Raw genomic sequence first — 23,368 nt, 5'->3', positions numbered from 1 at the left:
ATTGGAGTGGATGGGTGGCCTCGAAAATGTTATTTAAAAATCTTAACCATTGTGTAGTAACACTGCAAAATGCTCAGTCAGAAGATGGAGCGATCTTGATCTCTAAGGGCTCTCCATTATCATATCTAGACAATATAGCAAAGTCAGGGCCTTGTTTTCATTCTTCATTTGAGGAATGGCCTTGTTTTCATTATTCATTTGAGGAATGTATCATAATAATAATAATAATAATAATAATAATAATATCATAGGAAAGAACCTTTTTTTTTTTTTTAAATAAAAGATGGTAAGGTCTTTTTGTTATCCTTAGTCTCAGCCAAGAGACTTTATTCTAAACAATTGGTCTCCAGTAAGAGGTGGAAATGTCAGATTTTGTTTGTAATGGACATCTATGTGTCAATTTCTTTGATCAAATCTGTTGTTGTACTGGAACTAAACCAATTGTGGTCTTGGATTGTATCAAATCCCATTTAGGCTAGTGTCTCCTGAAATAGCCACTATCCTAAACCATTTTTTAATGTTCTGGCAGAACTTTATTTTGACCTCAAGTGTGTTTGTTTTTAACAAGTGCTGTAGGCCACACATAGCTCTAGAAAAAATGAAAACAGGAGAAGCAACTTTCATTGAGCATAAACTATGGCAATCACAAGTGGGATCTGCTGATTCCCATAACGATGTGAGCTGTAACTATATATACACACAGAGCTATTGGATTTGGTCTCACAATAACAATCTATGGAGGCCTTATGACCTTCATAAAATCTGTATGAAAATGGAGTGTTTGGTGTTGAAGGCCCAGGTTTGGACGGGGACAACATTTTTCCCTTGAGAAAGATCAGGATCTTACAGCTTTAATTGCACCGAGGTGTCATTAAATTGTAATATATTAATTGTCTTATACAATAATAACATAAAAACAAATATAGCAATAATAAAAGATCATCAGACCCCAAAAGTCTAAGAGATTTCAGGAGCTACTGAAGGGCCCTCATTTTTATTTGTATTTCATATATACATACATATATAGGTATATATATATTTCAGATCAGATTCCTCTTCTGAGGAATGAACTCCAGTTAATATTTTGTTTTAAGAGAGGCAGACTGGAGCAGAAGCAGCAGGCCTTTCTTCTTTTGACTTGACTTGGTGTCCTTAAACAAAAAGGCTGCCACACCTTAAGTTGCAGCTTTGCCTCTTCTTTTAAAAAGGGGAGCACAATAAATACATTGTTTAGGCAAATTTCTCCAAAGGAGTGACTGAAAAATCCAACTAGGGGATGATGCACCTGGCAGATCCTTTTGTTAACCCTCTCTGATCCCTTAGTCTAAGTGGATCATGGAGGAAGGAGAGGAGGAGGCGGCGGCAGTTGGTTTTGGAGGGAAACTCTCCATTTGCACTTCTGTGCAACTGAGGTCTCTTTGAAACTGGCAATGCAAGCCAGAGACAAACTCTCCATTTGTATTTTTGTGGTGAGGTCTGTTTTAAACTGGCAATGCAAGCCAGAAACTCTTTTAAAACTGGCAATGCAAGCCAGAAACAAACTCTCCAGTCATATTTATGAGATAACTGAAATCTCTTTGAAAACTGGCAATGTAAGCCAGAAACAAACTTCTGGAGTAAATCTTAACCCACAAACCTAGGATTAGAAGTAGGATCATCACTCACCTCTTGAAGTCTGCTTCCACTCTCTCTCTCTCACTGCCCAAACCTCTTCCCAGGTTTGATGTCTGCAGTGGGCGCAATCTGGCCAAGGACAGGTGGTTCTTCCTCCTCCTGCCGCGCCAAGGTCTTTTCAGGTTGTCCATCTCACCGCCCAAACCCCTTCTGGGGATGGTGACTGCGGTGTGGCGCCTTTTGGTTAAGGACAGGGAATATTCCCTCCTCCACCGCGCCAATTCCTTTTGGGATGTCCATCTCACTGTACAGATGCCTTCCTGGGGTTGGAGATTGAAGTGGAGCGCATCTGGTCCAGGACAGAGGGATCTCCCTCCTCCAGCCACACCTGGGCTCTCTGGCCCTTCAGCCCCTTCGGCCAGACACAGCTGGGCTGTCTTTTTCTTCTTTAATGCTGGAGTTGGGCCTTGTTGCCTCACAGCACAGCAGCTTCTGAACTGTCTCTCCCTGCCTGGCTTTGTTTCAGCCGTTAGAGAGGCAAAGGGATAGAGAAAGACTAAAGAAAAGCATTGCTGTTTTTTGCAGGAGAGAACAGATCATGAATATAAGAAGAATAGAAGAAATATTAAAGTCTTTAAGACAAAGAAGGAGGAGAAAAGGAAAAACACAGCCTACTCGGAGCGAGGCAGGAAAAAGACTGAGGGATGGAGGGGGTTGCTCCCTCTGGTGGCGACTCCTTCAAGTCTGTTTTTCCTGCCTATTTCGGAGCAAGAGATGGAATCAACCCACGTTATAGGATGTTTCCACCTCCATCGCTGGAAAATGGACCTATTGTCAAAATCACATTCATCTAAACTTCTCCTTGCCTATTTTTTAAAAGCATGCACACTGCTGAATGTGTTGCACTTGATACATGAAAAGTCCATAAATGTACAGGTTTATGCATGAAGATTACTCCCTGGATTATGCTCATTTTTGGGAAGTGAAGATGTAAGTAAATTCATTATATAAACCAAGTGAAACAAATACCTCACAAAACTCTAGAAAACACCACATACACACACAGTCCCCAAACAAAGGACTCACTGGCGCATTGTGTGTCTGGGGTCTGGAAATCTCACTTCCACCTTCTGGGAAGACAATGCTGCAAGAGACTGATTTGGGGCTTGATGCCTGCAAAGCATGGACTCACTCTCTCAGCTGCTGCCCTTCCACACAAACCTGGGCTGAAACATTTAAACAAAGGTCATCTTTCAGCTCCAGGAATAAAAGCCTACCTTCAGTACAAAGACACTGACTTCTTCAGCCCCAGAAAGGCCTCTTCTGCAGTCCTTTATGGCCGGAGCTTCCCTGGGTCAGAGGCCGTCTCCTCAGCCGTAGAGAAGGGTTGTTCTGAGTGCAAAGGAGGAGGAGGTCCACAGGGCTAAGGGAGGGAAGGCAATGGGGAAAGGTCAGTGCCAATGGCAATGGAGGGCAGAAGGGGACAATGCCTAGGAAACTCCTCTGAGTCCCAGCCATTCTAGGAATGAGTGGCAGGAGTGAGTCCAGGGGGCTGAGGGTGTCTCCTTTCCCAAAGGGGGAGGCAAGGACGGAAGGACCCTCCCCAGCTAGGGCCCAAAGGGAGGGTCTCTTTCCCAACTCTCTCTCCCAGCCCTCAAATCCCAGCCTCCCCACTGGCCCTGAGTCCCTGCCTCTTCTTCCTCAGAGCCCCCCACAGGCCCCTTCCTTCCTTCCTTCCCCCAAAATGGAGGGGCAGAGGCACAAAGGAAGACACTTCTTTCCTTTTGGCCCAAGGAGCCTGGCCTCCTTCTGACTCTGGAGCCTCAGGAGAGAAAGAGAGGCCTCTGTTCAACTGAGGCCTCAGAGAAGGTTCCGGAACATTATTCCCCACAGTCACAAGCAGCAGAAAATGGCCTCCGGAACACAAAATGGCCAGGGATGGTGGAAGGGACTGGGATTCCAAGCAATCAGTTCTAGGGATAGTGGGAGGGACTGGGATTCTAGAACACAAAATGGCCACCAGAACACAAAATGGCCACTGGGATACAAAATGGCTGCCCCTTCCTCATCGCTTGGCAGTTGGCAGTCTGAGGCCTTCAGGGAATCCAAATTGGTGGATGAAAGGGGCCCAAAGTCGGAAGGGATCCCAAATAGGATTTCCAAACCTTAACAACACCTAGACATTTTCCTGATGCTATTGAAAGTGAAACTGATCCCCTCCTTAATTACAATCAATAGTGAAGGATGTTAATACTAATATTAAGAGTGCCCATCGTCCGCAACCCAGCTCAGGTCTTGACCGCTCAGGGAGGCCAGTCCAGCTGCAGGTGGCCCTCCGTCTGTCCTCCTTTCCTTCTGCATTCCTCCTCTTTTCCCCAACATCAGCCCCTTTCCCAAGAAGACTGCATCTGCACTATAGAAATAAAGCACTTTGACACCGCTTTAACCGCTCAGTGCTATGGAATCCTGGGTTTTTATCTTTGGACACTTAGCCTTCTCTGCCAGAGAGCTCTCATGCCACAACAAACTACAGATCCCAGGATTCCATAGGATGGAGCCAGGAGAGTTAAAGTGGTTTCTAACCAGATGATTTCTGTAGTGCAGATAGAGCCCAAGTCAGTTGTAAAAGGATAGAAGCAACCAAGTGAAATTTTTATTCTGTTAAAAATGGTTTTACTTTTTTAAAATATAAGCAGTTTGTTTTTCTGTCTAATCCTTATTCTTCTAGTTGTTGTTTCTTTGTATGTTGGTTTGTTTCATTCTTGGTAATATGAGTTATTCTGGTCGGTCTCCTTCCTTCTTGCCTGAAAGTCTATTAATAAGAAAACTGGGGAGTCTTTTTAAACTTTCCAGAGGAGCCACTTTTGGCCTTGTTTGGGGGACTAGCCTCCTCTTAGTAGCCAAAGCCCTATGTTTCTGAATAATAATAATAAGGCTTGTATTAAAACTATCCTCCCCATTTCTGATCCCTTTTAATACCCATGTTCCCCAGAAGAAGCAGAGCTTTGTAAAAAGAAAACCCTCTCAGAAAAGAGACACAAAAGACACACAAAGAGACACACTTCCTTCCTTTTGGCCCAAGGAGCCTGGCCTCCTTCTCTCTCTGGAGCCTCAGGAAAGAAAGAGAAGCCTCTGTTCAACTGAGGCCTCAGAGAAGGTTCTGGAACATTGTTCCCCACAGTCACAAGCAGCACAAAATGGCCACCAGAACACAAAATGGCTGGTAGAATACAAAATGGCTGCCAGAACACAAAATGGCCACCAGAACACAAAATGGCTGCTAGAAGACAAAATGGCTACCAGAACACAAAATCGCTGCCGGAACACAAAATGTTTGCTGTACCACAAAATGGCTGCCAGAACACAAATTGGCTGCCAGAACACAAAATGGTCACTGGAACACAAAATGGCCGCTGGGACAAAAAATGGCTACTTCTGTCTGAGCGCTTGGCAGTTGTCGGTTGGAGGCCTTCAGGGAGAGAGAGACTGAGGGAAGAGAGGAAGGAGGTCCTGGAGGGAGGGGGCCTTGGGAGATGGGGAGCCTTCCTGAGATATTTGGGGTTCGCTTCCTAACAAAGGGGTTTCTGGCCTCATAAAGGATTTGGGGCAAACTGGACCTGAAAGGCAGTAGTAGCCTTTTCTCTTGCCAATGGGATTTAAAGTGTATTTCCTGGACTGGATCTCCCAGCATCCACATGGCCAGAGAGAGGAGGGGTCCTGCCTTGCAGTAAGGCCCCTCCAATCATTCTGAACCAAGGACTACAACTCCCATATCTTCTTTCTTTCTTTCTTTCTTTATTCCTAGCTGCCTTGTGTTAGTGGTGTTACTGGACTTGTTGTCGTTGTGTGCCTCCAAGTTGTTCCTGACCTATGCCGACCCTAAGGGAAGCTCTTCGCAGGCTTTTATTGGCAAGATTTGTCCAGAAGTGGTTTTGTAAGTGCCTCTCTCTGAGGCTGAGAGAGTGTGACTTGCCTAAGATCACTCAGTGGGTTTCTGTAGCCAAGAGGGCATTCGAACCCTGGTCTCCAGGGTCACAGTCCAATGCTCCAGCCACTAAACCATGCTGGATCTTTCTTGAGGCTTTGTAGTTTTTTGTGGTTTTTTCTCCAAGTCATTGTCGACTTCTGGGGAGCCTCTCCTGGGGTTTTCTTGGCAAGAGCTGTTCAGAGGAGGTTTGCCATTGCCTTCCCTGAGGCTGAGAGAGTGTGACTTCTTGCCCAAGGGACCCAGCTGGTTTCATGGAGGAGTGGGGCACTGGACTCTGGCCTCCAGAGTTCTAACCCAACACATAAACCACTGCACCACACTGTCTCCCATTCCCATGTACAACCTGAGAAATAATTGCAGGTTTTTTTCTTCATGTGTATCTTCAAGTCACTTCTAATTTATGGCAACCCTAAGGCAACCTTATCATGAGGTTTCTTTGGCAGGTTTCTTCAGAGAGGGGTTGCCATTGCCATTCTCTGAGGCTGAGAAAGTGTGACTTCCCAAGGGCCGCCTAAGTCCAAAACACACTGCAGCAATAATCCAATCTGAGATTGCTTTAACTGCCCTAGCTGAGCTCAGTGCTAAGGAATTCTGGGAAATTTAGTTTTCTGAGACATTGAGCCTTCTCTGTCAGAGAGCTCTGGTGCCACAATAAACTCCAGTTCCCAGGATTCCCTAGCACTGGGCCAGGGAAGTTAAAGCACTCTCAGACTGGACTATTGCTGCCGTGTGTTTTGGACCTTACTTGGTCGCAAACTGTCCATAGCCTGCAATGCATCTCCTAATTCTGTTGGCAGTCCCTCCCTCCCAAGACTTTCTCATTTCCCCCCAAAACCAGCCCAAAGCTGGCAGATGGAAAGAGCTTTTAAAGCAGCATTTAAATCTGCAATATTTGTTTTTAAAAGACTAAATGTCCCAAATGCTATTATCAGTTTTGTAGCTATTATTACAGAAAGACGCAGAGTGCAAACTCCTCAAGTACCTTTATTTTCTGGAGTGAGATGTGCTTTTCCAACTGACTCACTGTGATGATCTCCGGTGGTCCAAGCAGCCAAACTGCGGCCCTGTAATAATAATAATAATAATAATAATAATAATAATAATTTTATACCCCTCTCTTCAGCCAAAAGGCTATCAGAGTGTCTTACAAACTGTTAATTAGACATTTAGACATTATGGCTCTTAGCCCAGCAAACCCTTAACTTCCTTAAGTCTCGCTGCCATCATCCAGCGAATTATAAAAGGGTTTCCCTTAACCTACACTGGGACCAGTTAAGGAACCTTATTTCTCCTTCTTTACTGATCTTCCCAAGCATCAACTGAGCCAAAAGACGTGTAAAAGAAGCGTCGAGTAGAAGATACTCCAAGGAGATATTTACTATAAATAACAAAATATAACTAAAATGTAAGTCATACAAGATATTAAGAATCTTGCAGGTTACAATATTTGTAACTATATAATATACAATTCACACAAGCTATTAAAATAATAAATAAACCTAAGCGTCCAATTCTGAGACTAACTTCCAAGATCCGCTCTTTAACTCTCTCTCTCTCGATCTCCAACCGACACAATTCCCCCAACTGTCTCTTGGTCTCTCAGGCCTTATATCTCCTTCTTATGGAAGCTTCCAGAAGGACCTTCATCTTGCTCTCTGATTGGTCAAGAGAGCCTTCCATAGCAGTGATGTCATTCTGTGTTTGCATAAACCTCCCTTTACTGCCTGAAGAAGACCTCCATTGACTGGAGCCCAGTCATTACACTTTCCCAAGGCAAGGCTTTCCCCTATTTCCCAATGTTGTTCTTGGTGTCTGCCTTCCAGTTGTTTCCAGGTCTTATGGTGACTTTATGGGAGTCTCTGAAGGGGTTTTCTTGGCAGGTTCCTTCAGAGTGGGTTTCCCATGGCCATCCTCTGAGGCTGAGAGAGTGTGACTTGCCCAAGGCTTCAGTGGTTTTGAAGCCTTTTTGCTTTATCTTCTAGAAGGAAGCTGAGGTGTTGCTTCTTCCATTGAAGAATGAGAGGAACCTTCTGGCATCAAAAAGGCTAACATTCTCTGGAGTTATGTCTGATAATATGAATATACAGGATTGCAATCCCTGTTCGTTTATTAAAAGGTTTATAGTGCACCCCATATCATAGAATCTCATAGCTATGTCTCTTAATAGCAGTTAATCAAATTAAACAGTATATAAAACAAAAACATGGAACAAGCTGGACAAGAGGCCTCCAGGCTGCACCTGGCTCTTTTGCATTGGTGGCAGCAGTGGAGCTGCGGCTGTGAGGAGGCCAAGCCTCAGACACCTCTCCGCCGTCGCCGCCGGCAACTCCTGTGGTGGTGATGGTGACGGCGGAGAGGAGGCCAAGGAGAGTGCCAGAGGCGTCCTCTCCGCCGCCGCCTTTGCGTGAGGGCCAGGTGCTGGGCTGGAGTCTTCTTGGCCTCCAACACCCAAACCTGGCCCTTTTGTGCTTGCGGTGGCAGCGAGGAGGCTGAGGAGGCATCTGGTGTTGCTGCTCCGCCACCTCAGCCTCCTCGTTGCCAAGGCCAGGGGAAAGGCGAGGTGTTTCTCCTGGAGGCCAAGTGTGCTGGCAGTGGAGCGAAGGCCGAGGAGTACTGCCAGAGGCCTCTTTGGCCCCCTCTCCACTGCCGCCATGGCGCAAGGGCCATATGGGGCTATTGGAGGCCAAGAGGCTTCTGGGTCACCACCCGGCCCTTCAGCGGTCATGACAGTGGAGGCGTGCAGGCCGAGGTGGAGAGGAGGCCTCTGGCGCTGATCCTCTGCCTCCTCTTCGCTGCCACCGCAGCAATCACTGCCACCTCCGCAGAAGGGCCGGATGGTGGGCTGGACCTTCTTGGCCTCCAACATCCCCACGCGGCCTTTCCCCCGACCGTGGCGGTGAGGAGGGAAAAAGTTGGGGAGGGGAGGAGAGGAGAGGGACTTTTGTCCCCAATGTTGGCACGTGTGGATTTGAGCATACGCGGATTTTGGTATACGCCGGGGGGGCGGAACGGATCCCCCATGTATACCAGGGCCCCACTATATTTGCAAGCAAAGGAGGGCCAAGAGAGCCCTGGAGAGCCTTGCCTTGGGGTGGCTCTGGATCTCTGGTGCCTAACAAACTACAAATCCCAGGATTCCTCAGGATGGAGCCAGGAGAGTTAACACAGTTTCGAACTGGAATATTTCTGCAGTGCAGACACAGCCTGAGCTGGTTGTAAAAGGGTAGAAGCGCCCAAGTCTGGTTTTTTTCCTCTCTTAATAATGCTTTTACTTTCAAAAACTAAGCGCTTTGTTTTGTTATTTTTGTTGTTGTTTGTTTGTTTCATTCTTGGTAATATGAGATGGTCTGGTTTGTCAACTTCATTCATGCATTAAAATCTCTTAATAATAAAACTGAAGAGACTTTTAAAACCTCCCAGAGGAGCTACTTTTAGCCTTTTGGCGGGGGGGGGGGGGGAGTCCTCCTCTTAGAAGCCAAAGCCTGATGTTATGAAGAATAATAATAATGCTTGTATTAAAACTATCCTCTCTATTTCTGATCCCCTTTAAAACCCATGTTCCCCAGAAGGAGCAGAGCTGTGTCTATTTGAAAAGACACACAAAACACACAAAAATAAACACACTTCCTTCCTTTTGGCCCAAGGAGCCTGGCTTCCTTATCTCTCTAAAGCCTCAGGAGAGAAAGAGATGCCTCTGTTCAACTGAGGCCTCAGAGAAGGTTCTGGAACATTATTCACCACAGTCACAAGCAGCACAAAATGGTCGCCAGAACACAAGGAGGCAGGGACTGGGATTCCAGCCAATCAGGGCCAGGGACACAAAATGGCTGCCAGAAAACAAAATGGCCTCTGGAACAGAAAATGTGAGTCTGGGGCAGGGGGGTGGGGTCTTCCAGGTCCTCTGCCCCCATTGGCCAGCCTCAAGAAGAGGAGGAGCTTCTGCTTCTCTATTTAGCTCTGCGTGCGGAAAAGTGACCGAGGAGAGAAGCAGAGTGTCAGAGGGAGAAAGAGACAGATAGAGAGACAGGAAGGAAGGAGGAGAGAGGAGTAGAGTGTAAGAGAGATAAAGAGACAGACAGGAAGGGAGGAAGGAAGGAAGGAAGGAAGGAAGGAAGGAGAGAGGAGCAGAGTGTAAGAGAGAGAAAGAGACAGACAGAGAGGGAGGAAGGAAGGAAGGAAGGAAGGAGAGAGGAGCAGAGTGTCAGAGGGAGAAAGAGACAGATAGAGAGACAGGAAGGAAGGAGGAGAGAGGAGCAGAGTGTAAGAGAGATAAAGAGACAGACAGGAAGGGAGGAAGGAAGGAAGGAAGGAAGGAAGGAAGGAAGGAAGGAAGGAAGGAAGGAGAGAGGAGCAGAGTGTAAGAGAGAGAAAGAGACAGACAGAGAGGGAGGAAGGAAGGAAGGAAGGAGAGAGGAGCAGAGTGTCAGAGGGAGAAAGAGACAGATAGAGAGACAGGAAGGAAGGAGGAGAGAGGAGTAGAGTGTAAGAGAGATAAAGAGACAGACAGGAAGGGAGGAAGGAGTGAGGGGAGTGAAGCGACAGCAGAGGGACACGGCCTGGAACCACTAGGCTTCACTGATGCACTGAAGTCTGTCTGGGCCTGGCTTGGGTCTACTACTGCTGCTTTCCTTTGGCCACTGCCATTAAGGAGGGGAGGAAGGAGGCCCAGCAGTCCTTCTAGGCATGGCCCACTCTCTCTGAAGTCCCAAAGGGGATTCCAGTGCTTTTAATGGTGGCGCTCATGCTGTAGCAAAGATGATGATGATGATGATGATGATGATGATGATGATGATGATGATGATGACGACGACGACTTTATCAGGCCTAGGGGGGAGGATAGAGCTGCTGCCAGACCTTAATCATCATTAATGTCACCTTCCTGTGCCTTCTTGCTTTGCACCACTGTAATGGCCATGGCTCAGTGCTATGGAACTCTGGGAATGTTCTTTTGGTTTGGCATTTTAGGTGTTGTTAAGATTTGGAAATACTGTTTGAGGACCCTTCCGACTTTGGGGCCCTTTCCTCCTCCATTATGGCTTCCCTGAAGGCCTCAAACTGCCAAGTGCCAAGCGGTGAGACAGAGGTGGCCATTTTGTGCTGCTTGTGACTGTGGGGAATAATGTTCCAGAACCTTCTCTGAGGCCTCAGTTGAACAGAGGCCTCTCTTTCTCTCCTGAGGCTCCAGAGTCAGAAGGAGGCCAGGCTCCTTGGGCCAAAAGGAAGGATGTGTGTGTCTTTCCTGAGAGGGTTTTCTTATTACAAAGCTCTGCTCCTTCTGGGGAACATGGGTTTTAAAAGGGATCTGAAATGGGGAGGATAGTTTTAATATAAGTGTTATTATTATTATTCACAAACATGGGGCTTTGGCTTCTAAGAGGAGGCTTCTCCCCCGAAAAAGGCCAAAAGTGGCTCCTTTGGGAGGTTTTAAAAGTCTCCCCAGTTTCCTTATTAATAGATTTTGAGGCAAGAAGGAAGGAGACAGACCAGAATAACTCATATTACCAAGAATGAAACAAACAAAAAGAGAAACAAACAAGAACAACAAAAATAATGATTAGACAGAAAAACAAACTGCTTATATTTTAAAAAAGCAAAACCATTTTTTACAGGATAAAAATTTGACTTGGGTGCCTCTATTCTTTTACAACCAACTTAGGCTGTATCTGCACTGCAGAAATAATCTGTTTCGAAACTGCTTTAACTTTCCTGGTTCCATCCTATGGAATCCTGGGATTTGTAGTTTGTTGTGGCATGAGAGCTCTCTGGCAGAGAAGGCTAATGTCCCAAAGGTAAAATCCCAGGATTCCATAGCACCGAGCAGTTAAAGCGGTGTCAAAGTGTCTTATTTCTAAGTGCGGATGCAGCCTTCTTGGGAAAGGGGCTGATGCTGGGGAAAAGAGGAGGAATGCAGAAGGAAAGGAGGACGGACGGACGGACGGACGGACGGACGGACGGACGGACGGAGGGCCACCTGCAGCTGGACTGGCCTCCCTGAGCGGTCAAGACCTGAGCTGGGTTGTGGACAATGGGCACTCTTAATATCAATATTAATATCTTTCACTATTGATTGTAATTAAGGAGGGGATCAGATTCCTCCTTTCAATAGCATCAGGAAAATGTTTAGGTGTTGTTAAGTTTGCAAATCCTGTTTGGGGTCCCTTCCGACTTTAGGGCCCTTTCATCCTCCATTTTGGGTTCCCTGAAGGCTGCCAACTGCCAAGCACTGAGGCAGAGGGAGCCATTTTGTGTCCTGGTGGCCATTTTGTGTCCCGGTGGACTTTTTGTGCTGCTTGTGAATGTGGGGAATAATGTTCCGGAACATTCTCTGAAGCCTCAGTTGAACATGTCAGGGAATGACATGGATGTGGCCACTAGGTGGAGCTGTTGTGCAAGTTATATACAGCTCTAGTGGCAGTTATATGTGTCAGCATTCGAACAGTGCATCATTGGAATGTTGATGCAACTGTCAACTGTCCTTCCTAACTGTCACTGAGAGACAGAGTGAGACAGTTGGTGTGTGAGAGCAACTGCCTCTCTGTGGATGGTGTTACTGTGGCTGCATCACAGGTTGTGTTATTATTGTTTGTTGGTGTAAATAGTGTGTATTAGAGACGGTTGTCCAATACACTGTGTATATATATATTGTAAATATTGCAAACGAAGATTAAAGTGAAGAGTGAAGGCTTGTTCTGTAGTTATTTCTCAAGCCTGGAGCTCATGTCCGTATGCAGTGGTGAAGGAATATGTCCTTCTTGACCAGAATACCTTTGCAGACATCTCCACAGATTCCTTCTTCCTGGCGTCCTGTCGACCTGGTTCAACTCTGCATGTGGTTGTGGTGCACCTTTCCACACGCCCCAACAGAACAGAGGTTCCTCTTTGTCTCTCTGAGACTCCAGAGCGAGAAGGAGGCCAGGCTCCTTGGGCCAAAAAGAGGGCTGGGTGTCCCTTTGTGCCTCTGACCCTCCATTTTGGGGGGAAGGAAGGAAGGAAGGAAGGAAGGAAGGAATGAAGGAAGGAAGGAAGGGGCCTGTGGGGGTCTGAGGAAGGGAGGCAGGACCAGTGGAGAGGCTGGGCTTTGGGGGCTGGGAGAGAGAGGTAGGGAAAGAGACCCTCCCTTTGGGGCCTAGCTGGGGAGGGTCCACCGGTCCTTGCCTCCCCCTTTCGGAAAGGAGACCCCCTCAGCCCCTGGACTAACTCCTGACACTCATCCCTAGAATGGCTGGGACTCAGAGGAGTTTCCTAGGCATTGTCACCTTCTGACCTCCATGGCCATTGGCACTGACCTTTTCCCATTGCCTTCCCTCCCTCAGCCCTGTGGACCTCCTCCTCCTTCGCACTCAGAGCAACCCTTCTCTACGGCTGAGGAGACGGCCTCTGACCCAGGGAAGCTCCGGCCATAAAGGACTGCAGAAGAGGCCTTTCTGGGGCTGAAGAAGTCAGTGTCTTTGTACTGAAGGTAGGCTTTTATTCCTGGAGCTGAAAGATGACCTTTGTTTAAATGTTTCAGTCCAGAATTGTATGGAAATGTTGCAGCTGAGAGAGTGAGCCCATGCTTTGCAGGCATAAAGCCCCAAATTCGCTCTCTAACAGCATTGTCTTCCCAGAAGGTGGAAGGGAGATTTCCAGACCTCAGACACACAGTGCGCAAGTGAGTCCTTTTTATGGGAACTGTGTGTCTATGTGTTGTTTACTAGAACTTTGTGAAATATTAGTTTCACTGGGTTTATAAAATGAATTTATATACGTCTTCACTTACCCCAAATGAGCATAATCCAGGGTGCAATATTCAAGTCATAAAGCTATACATTTATAGATATTTGTTATATCAAGTGCAACATATTCAGCAGTTTGCATCTTTTTAAAAAATATTCAAGGAAAAATGAAGAAATTGTGATTTTAACAATAGATCCATTCAGAAACAATGCACACAAATGTATATGCCTCAATTTCTATGTGGCTTTAGCAAGCAGAGGGAGGAGGTTCATACTTCATGCTCCTGCTATGACTGACATAGGAAACATAGCAGTTAAACTTAGAAAAATAGTCTCATCTGCAAAAATAAAGTAATTATTTTGACCAGTGTTTAAATGGGGAGGGGGGCATGATGATGGGAGGACATGGATTAGATCTGTAAGGTAATTCATGTCTCATCCAGCCCTAGAGCTAGAGCTTCTCCACCTGGGACATAAAGCAGGTCCTCCCCCTCCTCCTCTGTGTGAAAGAGAAGTCAAATTCTCATCAGTGATGATGACACAGCATGAAAAAATTGTATTCCTGAATTTAAAAATCTGAGGAGTCCAGAATCCTGTTGGTTAACCCTAGAGAGCAGACCCACTGAAACCATAAGTGACTGGTGGGTCAACATGTAGATAAACCCAATTGATTCAGTGATTCTACTCTGATCAGGACTAGGCATAGGATACAGGCTAAGATTTAGACCTGCATGTGGCTGGAACAGGATATTCCCAAGACAAGATGGATAGACAACAGTGTGGAAAATGGGCACTCTCCACATGGGCAAAGACACTATCAGAATTGTGACTTCTCTGCATGCAGAAGGCTGCCATGGGAATTGGGTGCTCCCTTTCCATCAGCTCAATCCTCTGGTGCCCCCTGATCCTGGGAGAAGGGCTGGATCCCATGGAAGGGGAGCAACCTGAGAAGAGAGAGCTCCTTTCCTGCCCTTCTTGACCGGGGGCCTCCCTGGGGAAGGACCATTTGTAGACCCTTTCCACCCAGAGCAACACTGGAGCATAGAGAGTTCTGCCGGTTTGGCCATTGGGAGAATGAGGAACCACCAGGCCAGACAGCCTGACCCAGCAAAACCCTCTATGCTCCAGTGTTGCTCCGAGTGGAATCAGACTACAACTGGCCATTCAGTGACCCAGGTCCTACCATACAGTTGTGGAAGCCATCCCGCATACCCATTCCATGCCTGGTGAGAGTGTTGGTGTGAGGTATTAGAGAAGCATCCAGCTGTGTTTCTGTAGTCAGAAGCAAAATGAAGAAATCTTCCTCTGAGGGCATTGTGGACCTCTGCAGGTTTCAGCAGATAATGCACTCATTTCACATCCAGCTATGAGGACATAGTCAGGACCCTTTCCAATTCCCCATCCCCTGATCCCCAGCTACTCTCACAAGGCATGGAGTAAGTGTTGTGTAGGGGAGCTGCAGTGAGTCTGTGCTAGGTCCAGGGGGTTTTGTTTGGTGCAGAGGGAGGAAGGGGATGGTCACCTCTACATCGGCCCAAAAGAGGAATATATTACCTGTGTATGTCATCAGCAGGATGCTCTTCTCTGTGTCTTTGACTGCTGCAGGGTTTCTTGCTAAACCAAGCCTTACCCTGGTCTTTTTTCTCAGGAACTTCATCGCGATTCCCTTGTACACAGCGTTGGGACATTTTTTGCTGGAAGTGACCAAAGTGCAGGGCCACCAGGATCCCCCTGCCCACCTGATGGCCAACACAAAGGCCAAGCAGACGGAGCTGGGCTCCAACAGAAAGAGGCTGCCGAGGGTTAACAGCTCTTTGGTAAGTTGCCATCCTGACTGTTATTTTCATCTGTGTCTGGGCTGGATCATGAAAGCAGGGGAAGAAGATACTGTCCCAGTTTGGCAGAGAGAGTCCTGGTTAATCCTCTGTCTCCTCATTTTTTCAGGGGCTTAGGAAATGTCCTATTTCACTCTTCTCCTCCCATTTCCTCCTTTCTCCTCAGGTCAGTTAAGTTGCTGCAAAGTGCATTCCAGGTTCAAAAGAGTCTACAGCCCATCAATGCAAAAGAGGGGAGAGGGGAGGAGAGAAGGGGGTAGGGTCTTGCCCTTGCCAGGAGTCTGAGCCAAAAGCAAAATGCTGTACCCTTTCTCGCTTGTGTGATCTTTATCATTAACAACTTTGGCCATCTTGACCCACTTCTGGTGTTGCTTGTCCACATGTGTGTTGCTTTCCCCATCTGTGAAATGCTGGATGATATGGAAGAATATCTCTGGACTTAAACTGAGGGTGGGCCCAGTGGCCCTGAAGCCCAGAGTACTCCCCAGAACTGTTTTTTAAAAATGAAATTTGCCTCTGAAATTAGGTGAAATATGGCTAAATGAAAACTAATATACATGTTGGAATAGCCAGTATGTTAATCAATCAATAATATTCCAGAAATGGCCGAAATTATATTGTTTATCATATTGTATATTATATTGAAAGGATTCGAGACAAACTGGATCTCAAAGGCTGTAGCTTTTTGCTTTCTTGCAGAATTTAAAGTTTATTTCCTGGACTGAATTCTGAAGTGTTGAAATAATATTTGCAATGCACCATGTGCTTTCCTCCCCTTTTGCTTAGTTACTCTCTGGATAAGGCTGTTTTCTATTGCAGGTGACCTTTGCGGATGTGGCTGTATATTTCACTGAGGAAGAATGGAAACTGTTAACGAAGAAACAGAGACTGATGTACAGTTATGTGATGATGGAGAATTATGGAAATGTAGCCTCTGTGGGTAAGGAACCTGAATCCATTTCACTTCCTTTGAAGACTGAGGGCCCTTTCATAATTCACTGTCAGAGTGCTATGATTCCACTTTAGAATTATAAAATCAAAAAGTTGAAATAGACCACAAGGACCATCCGGTTCAATCTTCTGCCATGTAGGAATAGACATTCAAAGCACCCCCGAGAGATGGCCATCCAGCCTCTGTTTAAAGACCTCCAAAGAAAGAGACTCCACCAAACTCTGAGGGAGTATATTCCACTTCTGAAGAGCTCTTACTATCAGGAAGTTCCTCCTAAGGTTTAAGTGGAATCTCTTGTCCCTGTGGCTTGCATCCATTGTTCCATGTCCATTAATTTGAAATTAAGAATAATAATAACCATAATGCGATGCCACCATGCTCTGATGGGGTATATTCCACTGTTGAATAGCTCTTATTGACAGGAAGTTCCTCCTAATATTTTGGTGGAACCTTTTTTCCTGTGGTTTGTGTGATCGAGTTTGGATTTATATAAATTTTGGGTACCAAGCGATCAAAAATCATGACCCCTGACTGACCCCATCACAGCCGTCATTATCCCAAAAGCGAGCTGACCACGTAGCCAGACAAGCCTAGCAGGCCATGGCTAAAGCAGAAAGGTAGATTTAAACCTTTAAAACCAGTTCTGGGAGTTGCCATTGTCGCAGGCAACCTGAATGAGGACAAAGGAAGTTTGCCTCACCTATTGATGGTATTAAGTACCCAGCCATCTACATAGTAGTCTTCTCCCAAAGAAGTGGCAGACCCTTTTGTGTATCCATTGTTTAACTTTAGTCTTAGTCAATAGATAGCCATGAAGACCTTTGTTCTGCAGGTAGCTATAGCCTGAGGATATGTTTCGCAGTATAAATAAGACCCAGATTCCAGCCCTCCTTTGGGCTTTCTGAGCTACAGTTCCAAACCTCAACTCTGTTGAGCAATTGCTCCGGAGCTCTCTTGGGCACTGCGCCCTGCTGAAATCACTTGGGCAAGCCAAAGCCCACTGTCTCTTTCGGGCCTCTTGTTAGCTTAGCCCGCTGGAACTTAGCTCCTAGCCATCGCGGTTGCCGCTTGCTTTCTGTTCCCCGCTGCCGTGTTCACTTACCAACATCCCTCACATCTGTCGCTTGGAGAAGACAACTAAGGTAAATATTTCAACGGTGCCTCTATCCTTTCTCCTTTACCCCTAACTCTTCCCCTCCCTTGCTTTAGCATTGAATGTGCGTGTGCGTGTGCGTGTGTGATCCCTTTTTGGTTGTGTGGCTTTAATAAATGTTTATATTTTATTTGCAACTCATTGACATTGCAGTCTCTGTTTCTTGGGGTTGGACTATATGACCTCTGGTATTCACATAGGGACCCAATCCGCTGCGTGCGTTGTTAGGACACGCCTCTTGTAAATTTGAGCTAATTAAATTCCTCTGATTCGATCCTTCCTAACACTTGCATCCATTGTTCTGTGTCCTTTGTTCTAGAGCAGCAGAAAGCAGGCTTGCTCCATACTCAGTATCTCTTCAAATACTTGAACAGTGCTGTCATATCCACTCTTAACCTTCTCTTCTCCAAGCTAAACATACCCAGCTCCCTAAGTCATTCCTCAGAGAGCATGGTTTCCAGACCATTCACCATTTTGGTTTCCTTCCTCTGGAAATGCTCCAGCTTCTCAACATCTGTTTGAATTGTGGTGCCCAGAACTGGACACAGGATTATTGCAAGTGAGCCCTGACCAAAACAGAATAGAGTGGCACTATTACTTCCCTTGATCTTGACACTATACTCCTATTGATACAGCCTAGGATCACATTGGCCTTTTTAGCTGCTGCATCACACTGTTGACACATGTTCAACTTGTGCTCTACTACCATTCCTAGTTCCCTTTCACACGTAATTTAATTGCCCTAACAACTTCCTGTGGAATCTTGGAATTTCTAGTTTTAGTGAGGCACTATTGTTCTCCACTTTGTAAGGATTCTCAGTATCCAATCCTAAACTGCCAATTCTGGAATTTTGTGGGAAGGAGCCATGGAGATTAATGCTTTTTGCCCCTAAATGGTCCTCAGCCCATTCCTGAGCAAGTTTCCTGGCTTTTGTGGCCCCTCTTCCAGCCTTTTGAGGCTCTGGAGAGGCTTCATGGGAAAAAGGCCTCCCTTGGCCCTGCAATGGATCAGAGAGGGCCCAACAGTGGCAAAATGGCCTCCATTTCCACAAAGGGATGCTGTGGGATATTGAGGGGCAAAACATTATACCATATTTTTAGGCAACACAATTTGGGGTTTCCCCTGAGATCCCCTGGGGTCCAATGTGAGCACCCCACTTCCCAACAGTAGTTCATCCCTGTCTTAGAGATGCCTTAAGGTTGTTTTAAAGCTCATCTCTCACACTTGACCCTCACTAATATCAGAAACCAGGTCCCAGACTCCTTGTTCTGCCTTTCCTAATGCATTAGTTGTATAATCATTGTCTTGCCTTTCTCAGGAAATGAGCCTCAAAGTGTCCCTTTTGTGCATCACACTCTGTGGGTGTGTGTCTGTGATAGAGAGATGGAGGCAATGTGAAAAACAGAAAGGCAGGGAAGAGATGCTGAAGGTCAAATGGTAAAGCAGTGCAGATGGGCAAGAGGCAGGGTTGGAGAGCGGAGGGAGAAAAGGAAGGGGATCGGGCCTCTGGGATCCAGGAGGGGAAGGCAGGAGCAAAGCCAGGATCGCCTAGCTTGAAAAACACACAAAGCATCACAACAAGTAATTTGTATTGTAGCAATAAGGGTAAACATCAATCCATAAAATGAAATCCTAAACCTGGCAGGTAAACATTGTCCCAAATAACTTTGAGAAATATAGACTTAAAATAGTGGCTTTGGCACGGTTGCTTAGAAAGTTGTATCCTAATCGAGTATCTCCCAAGCTGAGTTATATAACATTTCAAGCAGAATACAAGCTGCACATGGCGTGTTTATAGTGTTTATAGTGGCAACCCACTCATTAACGTCAAACTTCTAAAATGATTCATATAAAACAGAACAGTCAAATGGATATAGTGCAGAAAACACCGTATACAATCCTATTAATTCCAAAATTGAAGTTGTATAAAAATGTAATACCCTGACTCTGGGTCATAATTATTTCAAGATATTTCATGGGTGTTTCTACATCTGTTCCAAAAAAAATCTGCTACAAATAATCGCAGATGCGCAATATCTGGCAACTTTAACAGTTACCTGCTCCTAATAATACAATTATTTGCAAGCTCTCCTCTCCGACTTCCATCAACTTCACCATCCCTTGTACACACAAATCTAATCCACACCAATCCACATGTGAGCTGTATACTGTATTGGTTGTGAGTCATCTCCTGGAGCCACAAAGCATGAAGGGACCTCTGCAGTTAGCTTTCATCATGCCTTGGTCTCTGACTCAGGACTTTATGGCAGTCTCACAGGATATAATGCCACTTGCCAATCAAACTATTTCTCCACATGTTTAACAGAATATTTTTGCAACATTCCTTTTTCTCACTATCTGCTTCCAGTGATTCCCTTACGTCCCCCTCCAATCTCTTCTTTGTTAACTCCTATAAATAAGGATACAATTGTTCCATGGATTTAGGGGCATAAGTAGTACGGTCATGCTTGGGTTACTAACAGAAACTCTCTTAATTTAATCTCTAATAAGGAGGGGTTAATGAGGGCTAAATCATGGGTAACACCCTCCTCTCTTAACGCTGATTTTCAGTCTTATCTGTCACTGTGCTTCTTTACAGAAAAATATTTGAGTCATGAGAGAATCCACACAGGAAAGAAGTCACATAAATGCCAGCATTGTGGGAGACATTTTGCTTACAAGTCAATCCTTGTCATGCATCGAAGGGTCCATACAGGAGAGAAGCCATACAAATGCCAGCATTGTGGGAAATGTTTTTATATGAAGTCAGTCCTAGTGGCACATCAGAGAGTCCACACAGGAGAGAAGCCATACAAATGCCAGCATTGTGAGAAATGTTTTACTTCAAAGTCAAACCTAGTGACACATCAGAGAGTCCACACAAGAGAGAAGCCATACAAATGCCAGCATTGTGGGAAATGTTTTACTTTGAAGTCAAACCTAGTGACACATCAGAGAGTCCACACAAGAGAGAAGCCATACAAATGCCAGCATTGTGAGAAAAGTTTTCCTCAGAAGTCACACTTAGTGACACATCAGAGAGTCCACACAGGAGAGAAGCCATACAAATGCCAGCATTGTGGGAAATGTTTTTATATGAAGTCACACCTAGTGAGACATCAAAGAGTCCACACTGGAGAGAAGCCATACAAATGCCAGCATTGTGGCAAATGTTTTTCTTGCAAGTCATTCCTAGTGACACATCAGAGAGTCCACACAGGAGAGAAGCCATACAAATGCCAGCATTGTGGGAAATGTTTTTCTCGCAAGTCAAGCCTAGAGACACATCGAAGAGTCCACACTGGAGAGAAGCCATACAAATGCCAGCATTGTGGCAAATGTTTTTCTCGCAAGTCATTCCTAGTGACACATCAGAGAGTCCACACTGGAGAGAAGCCATACAAATGCCAGCATTGTGGGAAATGTTTTTCTCAGAAGTCAGACCTAGTGACACATCAGAGAGTCCACACAGGAGAGAAGCCATACAAATGCCAGCATTGTGAGAAATGTTTTACTTCAAAGTCACACCAAGTGAGACATCAAAGAATCCACACTGGACAGAAGCCATAAAAATGCCAGCAGTGAACTAACATTATTTTTGTCAATAAGGAATACAAAAAATATATTTGCAATCCAGCTGTGCTAAGAAAAGGCCTTCCTGATTTTGTTTTTCTGTTAGATTTAGGTTTTAATTGCTAATAGGATAGATAATTGTTTCGGGTTGTAACTTTGGCTGGGGATTGTGGTTCGTGGTAAAAGTTAGCTAAATGGGGGGATGGGATTTGTTGCAGTTGGTTAGAATAGTTTTGGGAAAGATAGCGTTTGGAATTTGTGGGATGTTGGCTGAAGAAAGTGGAGGCTGATATTAACAGGAAGGTGGCTAGGTTCTGGGAATGGCAAAGGGGGGCTTGTTACCTGTGGGGCATAGACTGTGGGAATTGAAGGTGGGGGCTAGGTTTTAAGAGGGTGGAGTTTTAGGTTTGGGGGTTTTAATGTATTGTTTGGATTGGAGTGGGCAGTTCTGACGTAAACGCTGAATTTCTGACTATGTGTTCTCAATAAAATTCTTTGTTGTTTCAACAGACTGGACTCATTGGTGTACAGAAGTTCTGCATTTGCACAAAATTTACCCTTTCTTCTCTCCTCAGCCATCATCTCCATTCCCAGCTATAAGAACAGCAGAGGCAAACACACATACATTTATATATATGTATATATGTGTGTGTTTGTGTGTGTGTGTGTATTATATCTACATACATACAGTATAGATAGACTTTATTTCCAATGCAGAGCCTTCCTTTCTTGCCTTTTCTGGGCTCCATTGTGGCTTCTTCGAAGTGTCCTCAAAATAAGGAAGGAAGGGGAGGTTGCTGAACCCCCGGCACACTCCTTCCCTTCCCTCAAAGGCCGCCAATGGAATAAACAGCAGGAGCAGTAAAGCCCTGGTGATCCCTGCGCATGATCAGAAGGGGTCTTTGGATGTATGTGTGCATGCACAGTCTCAGCCCTAAAGCCATTGCTGCCATCACACTCTGTTCTGAGGGAAGGAAGGATGGAAATGGGGGGGGGGGGGGGAACCATTGTTTGTTCAGAGGAATGGCTGGAATGTCTTCGGGGGGGGGGGGCTTGGGGATTATAAGAAGAAGGAATCCCCTCTTCTCCCCCCAACCAAAACACAGGGGGCCTGCCAGGTCTCCTCTCCCTCTTTCCTTCTCTGCCCCTTCCTCGGGGGATTCCTTGGGGCCCTGGTACTTGGGGGTTATCATGAGAAGAGAGGGAAGGGGGACCATTGGAGACAGGCATGACCATGGAGGGGGTCCAAAGATAAAAAAAAAGGCTTTGAGGAGCCCCCTCCATCCTGGAAAGTGGGGCAGAGGAGAGGCCCTCCCTTCTGATGCCTCATTTGGAGAAGATTTGGCTTCAATAGCATTGGAAACAACATTATTTGGGGGGGGGGAGTTTTCTCTGGGGTCTTGGGGGGAGGAGGGGGGAATCTGGGACCTGACTCAGGCACTCCCCCCCAGAACCCATTATTAGAGCCTTCCACAGCTCACTGTGATGCTTTAAATGACCATTTTGCAAATAAAATCTCTCAGATAAGAGCCAACTTGGATGCTGACATTATTGCTGATGCTATAGGTGAGGTGTCCAGTGACTCTGTGAATGGGATCATCCTGGATCAATTTAAATCTGTGAGTACTGAAGCCATGGACAAGCTCCTTGGAAGTGTGAAGAAGACAACTTGCCCTCTCAACCCTTGCCCTTCATGGCTAGTCCTCCAAGGAGGAGATGCACTTAGGACTCACCTGAGATATATCATAGATGCATCTCTGAGGGAGGGCTATTTTCCATCTTCCATAAATGAAGCGGTGGTACAGCCGCTTCTGAAAAAGCCCTCCCTAAATCCCTTGGACATGAACAAATACAGACCGGTCTCCCATGTTCCATTTCTAAACAAGGTGATTGAGAAAGCTGTTGCTCTTCAACTCCACGTGGTCTTGGATGAAACAGATTATCTAGACCCATTTCAAATTGGCTTCAGGATGGGATACGGAGTCGAGACTGTTATGGTCGCCTTAGTAGATTATCTCCGCTTGAGTATGGACAGGGGAAGTGCAACCCTGCTGGTGCTTTTGGATCTCTCAGGGTCCTTCGATACCATCAACCATGGCATCTTTCTTGAACGTCTGAAGGAATTGGGGACGAGGAGGCAATGCATTGCAGTGGTTCTGGTCCTATCTCTTGGGCAGATTCTAGATGGAGATTCTTGGGGATAGTTGGTCCTCTAAGAGGGAGCTTAAATCTGATGTTCCTTAGGACACATAAACATGAAGCTGCTGGGAGAGATCATCTGGAGACATGGCATGGGGTGTTATCAGTATGCTGAGGAATCCCAGATATATCTCTCCATGTCCCGGACTTCAGCGTCAACTAAGAAAGGCATCTCCCCTCTGAATGAATGTCTTGAAGAATTAATGGGCTGGATAAGAAAAAAACAGAATGAAGCTGAATCCAGATAAGACAGAGGTGCGTAATGCTGGAGATCCTAATCCAGGTATGGAGGTTTGACACGTGTGATCCACCTGTATAAGGGGTCACACTTTCCCTAA

General features: G+C 45.8%; 1 protein-coding gene across 2 annotated transcripts; it reads left to right on the top strand.

The window, feature by feature from the left end:
• The first annotated feature begins 11,218 nt into the window (after positions 1-11,218).
• On the top strand, positions 11,219-21,246 carry LOC149301657 (uncharacterized). 2 transcript variants are annotated; one of them, XM_089484138.1, is made up of 5 exons: positions 11,219-11,617; positions 12,916-13,061; positions 14,966-15,134; positions 15,972-16,092; positions 19,858-21,246. In XM_089484138.1, exons 3-5 carry the CDS (start codon positions 15,060-15,062, stop codon positions 20,826-20,828), a joined length of 1,167 nt encoding a protein of 388 aa, XP_089340264.1. In that variant the 5' UTR covers positions 11,219-11,617; positions 12,916-13,061; positions 14,966-15,059; the 3' UTR covers positions 20,829-21,246. The 2 variants fall into 2 exon arrangements, with proteins under 2 accessions (XP_089340264.1, XP_089340263.1); XM_089484137.1 differs by lacking the exon at positions 11,219-11,617 and having other exon boundaries at positions 12,843-13,061.
• The last annotated feature ends 2,122 nt before the right edge of the window (positions 21,247-23,368 follow it).

The sequence above is a fragment of the Sceloporus occidentalis genome, unplaced genomic scaffold (assembly GCF_023333645.1).
Source record: "Sceloporus occidentalis isolate IW3139 unplaced genomic scaffold, rSceOcc1.0.p SCAF_21, whole genome shotgun sequence".
Taxonomy (NCBI): domain Eukaryota; kingdom Metazoa; phylum Chordata; class Lepidosauria; order Squamata; family Phrynosomatidae; genus Sceloporus; species Sceloporus occidentalis.
The sequence above is the reverse complement of the archived record's forward strand: the minus strand, read 5'-3'. Positions and strand labels throughout refer to the sequence as shown.

What these genes read in the sequence shown, in the direction of transcription:
- LOC149301657 (XM_089484138.1), top strand. Translation starts at nt 15,060, where the DNA reads ATGGCCAACACAAAGGCCAAGCAGACGGAGCTGGGCTCCAACAGAAAG. An exon ending in CGAGGGTTAACAGCTCTTTG is followed by an intron (nt 15,135 to 15,971) that starts GTAAGTTGCCAT and finishes TTTCTATTGCAG; the next exon opens with GTGACCTTTGCGGATGTGGC. An exon ending in TGGAAATGTAGCCTCTGTGG is followed by an intron (nt 16,093 to 19,857) that starts GTAAGGAACCTG and finishes GCTTCTTTACAG; the next exon opens with AAAAATATTTGAGTCATGAG.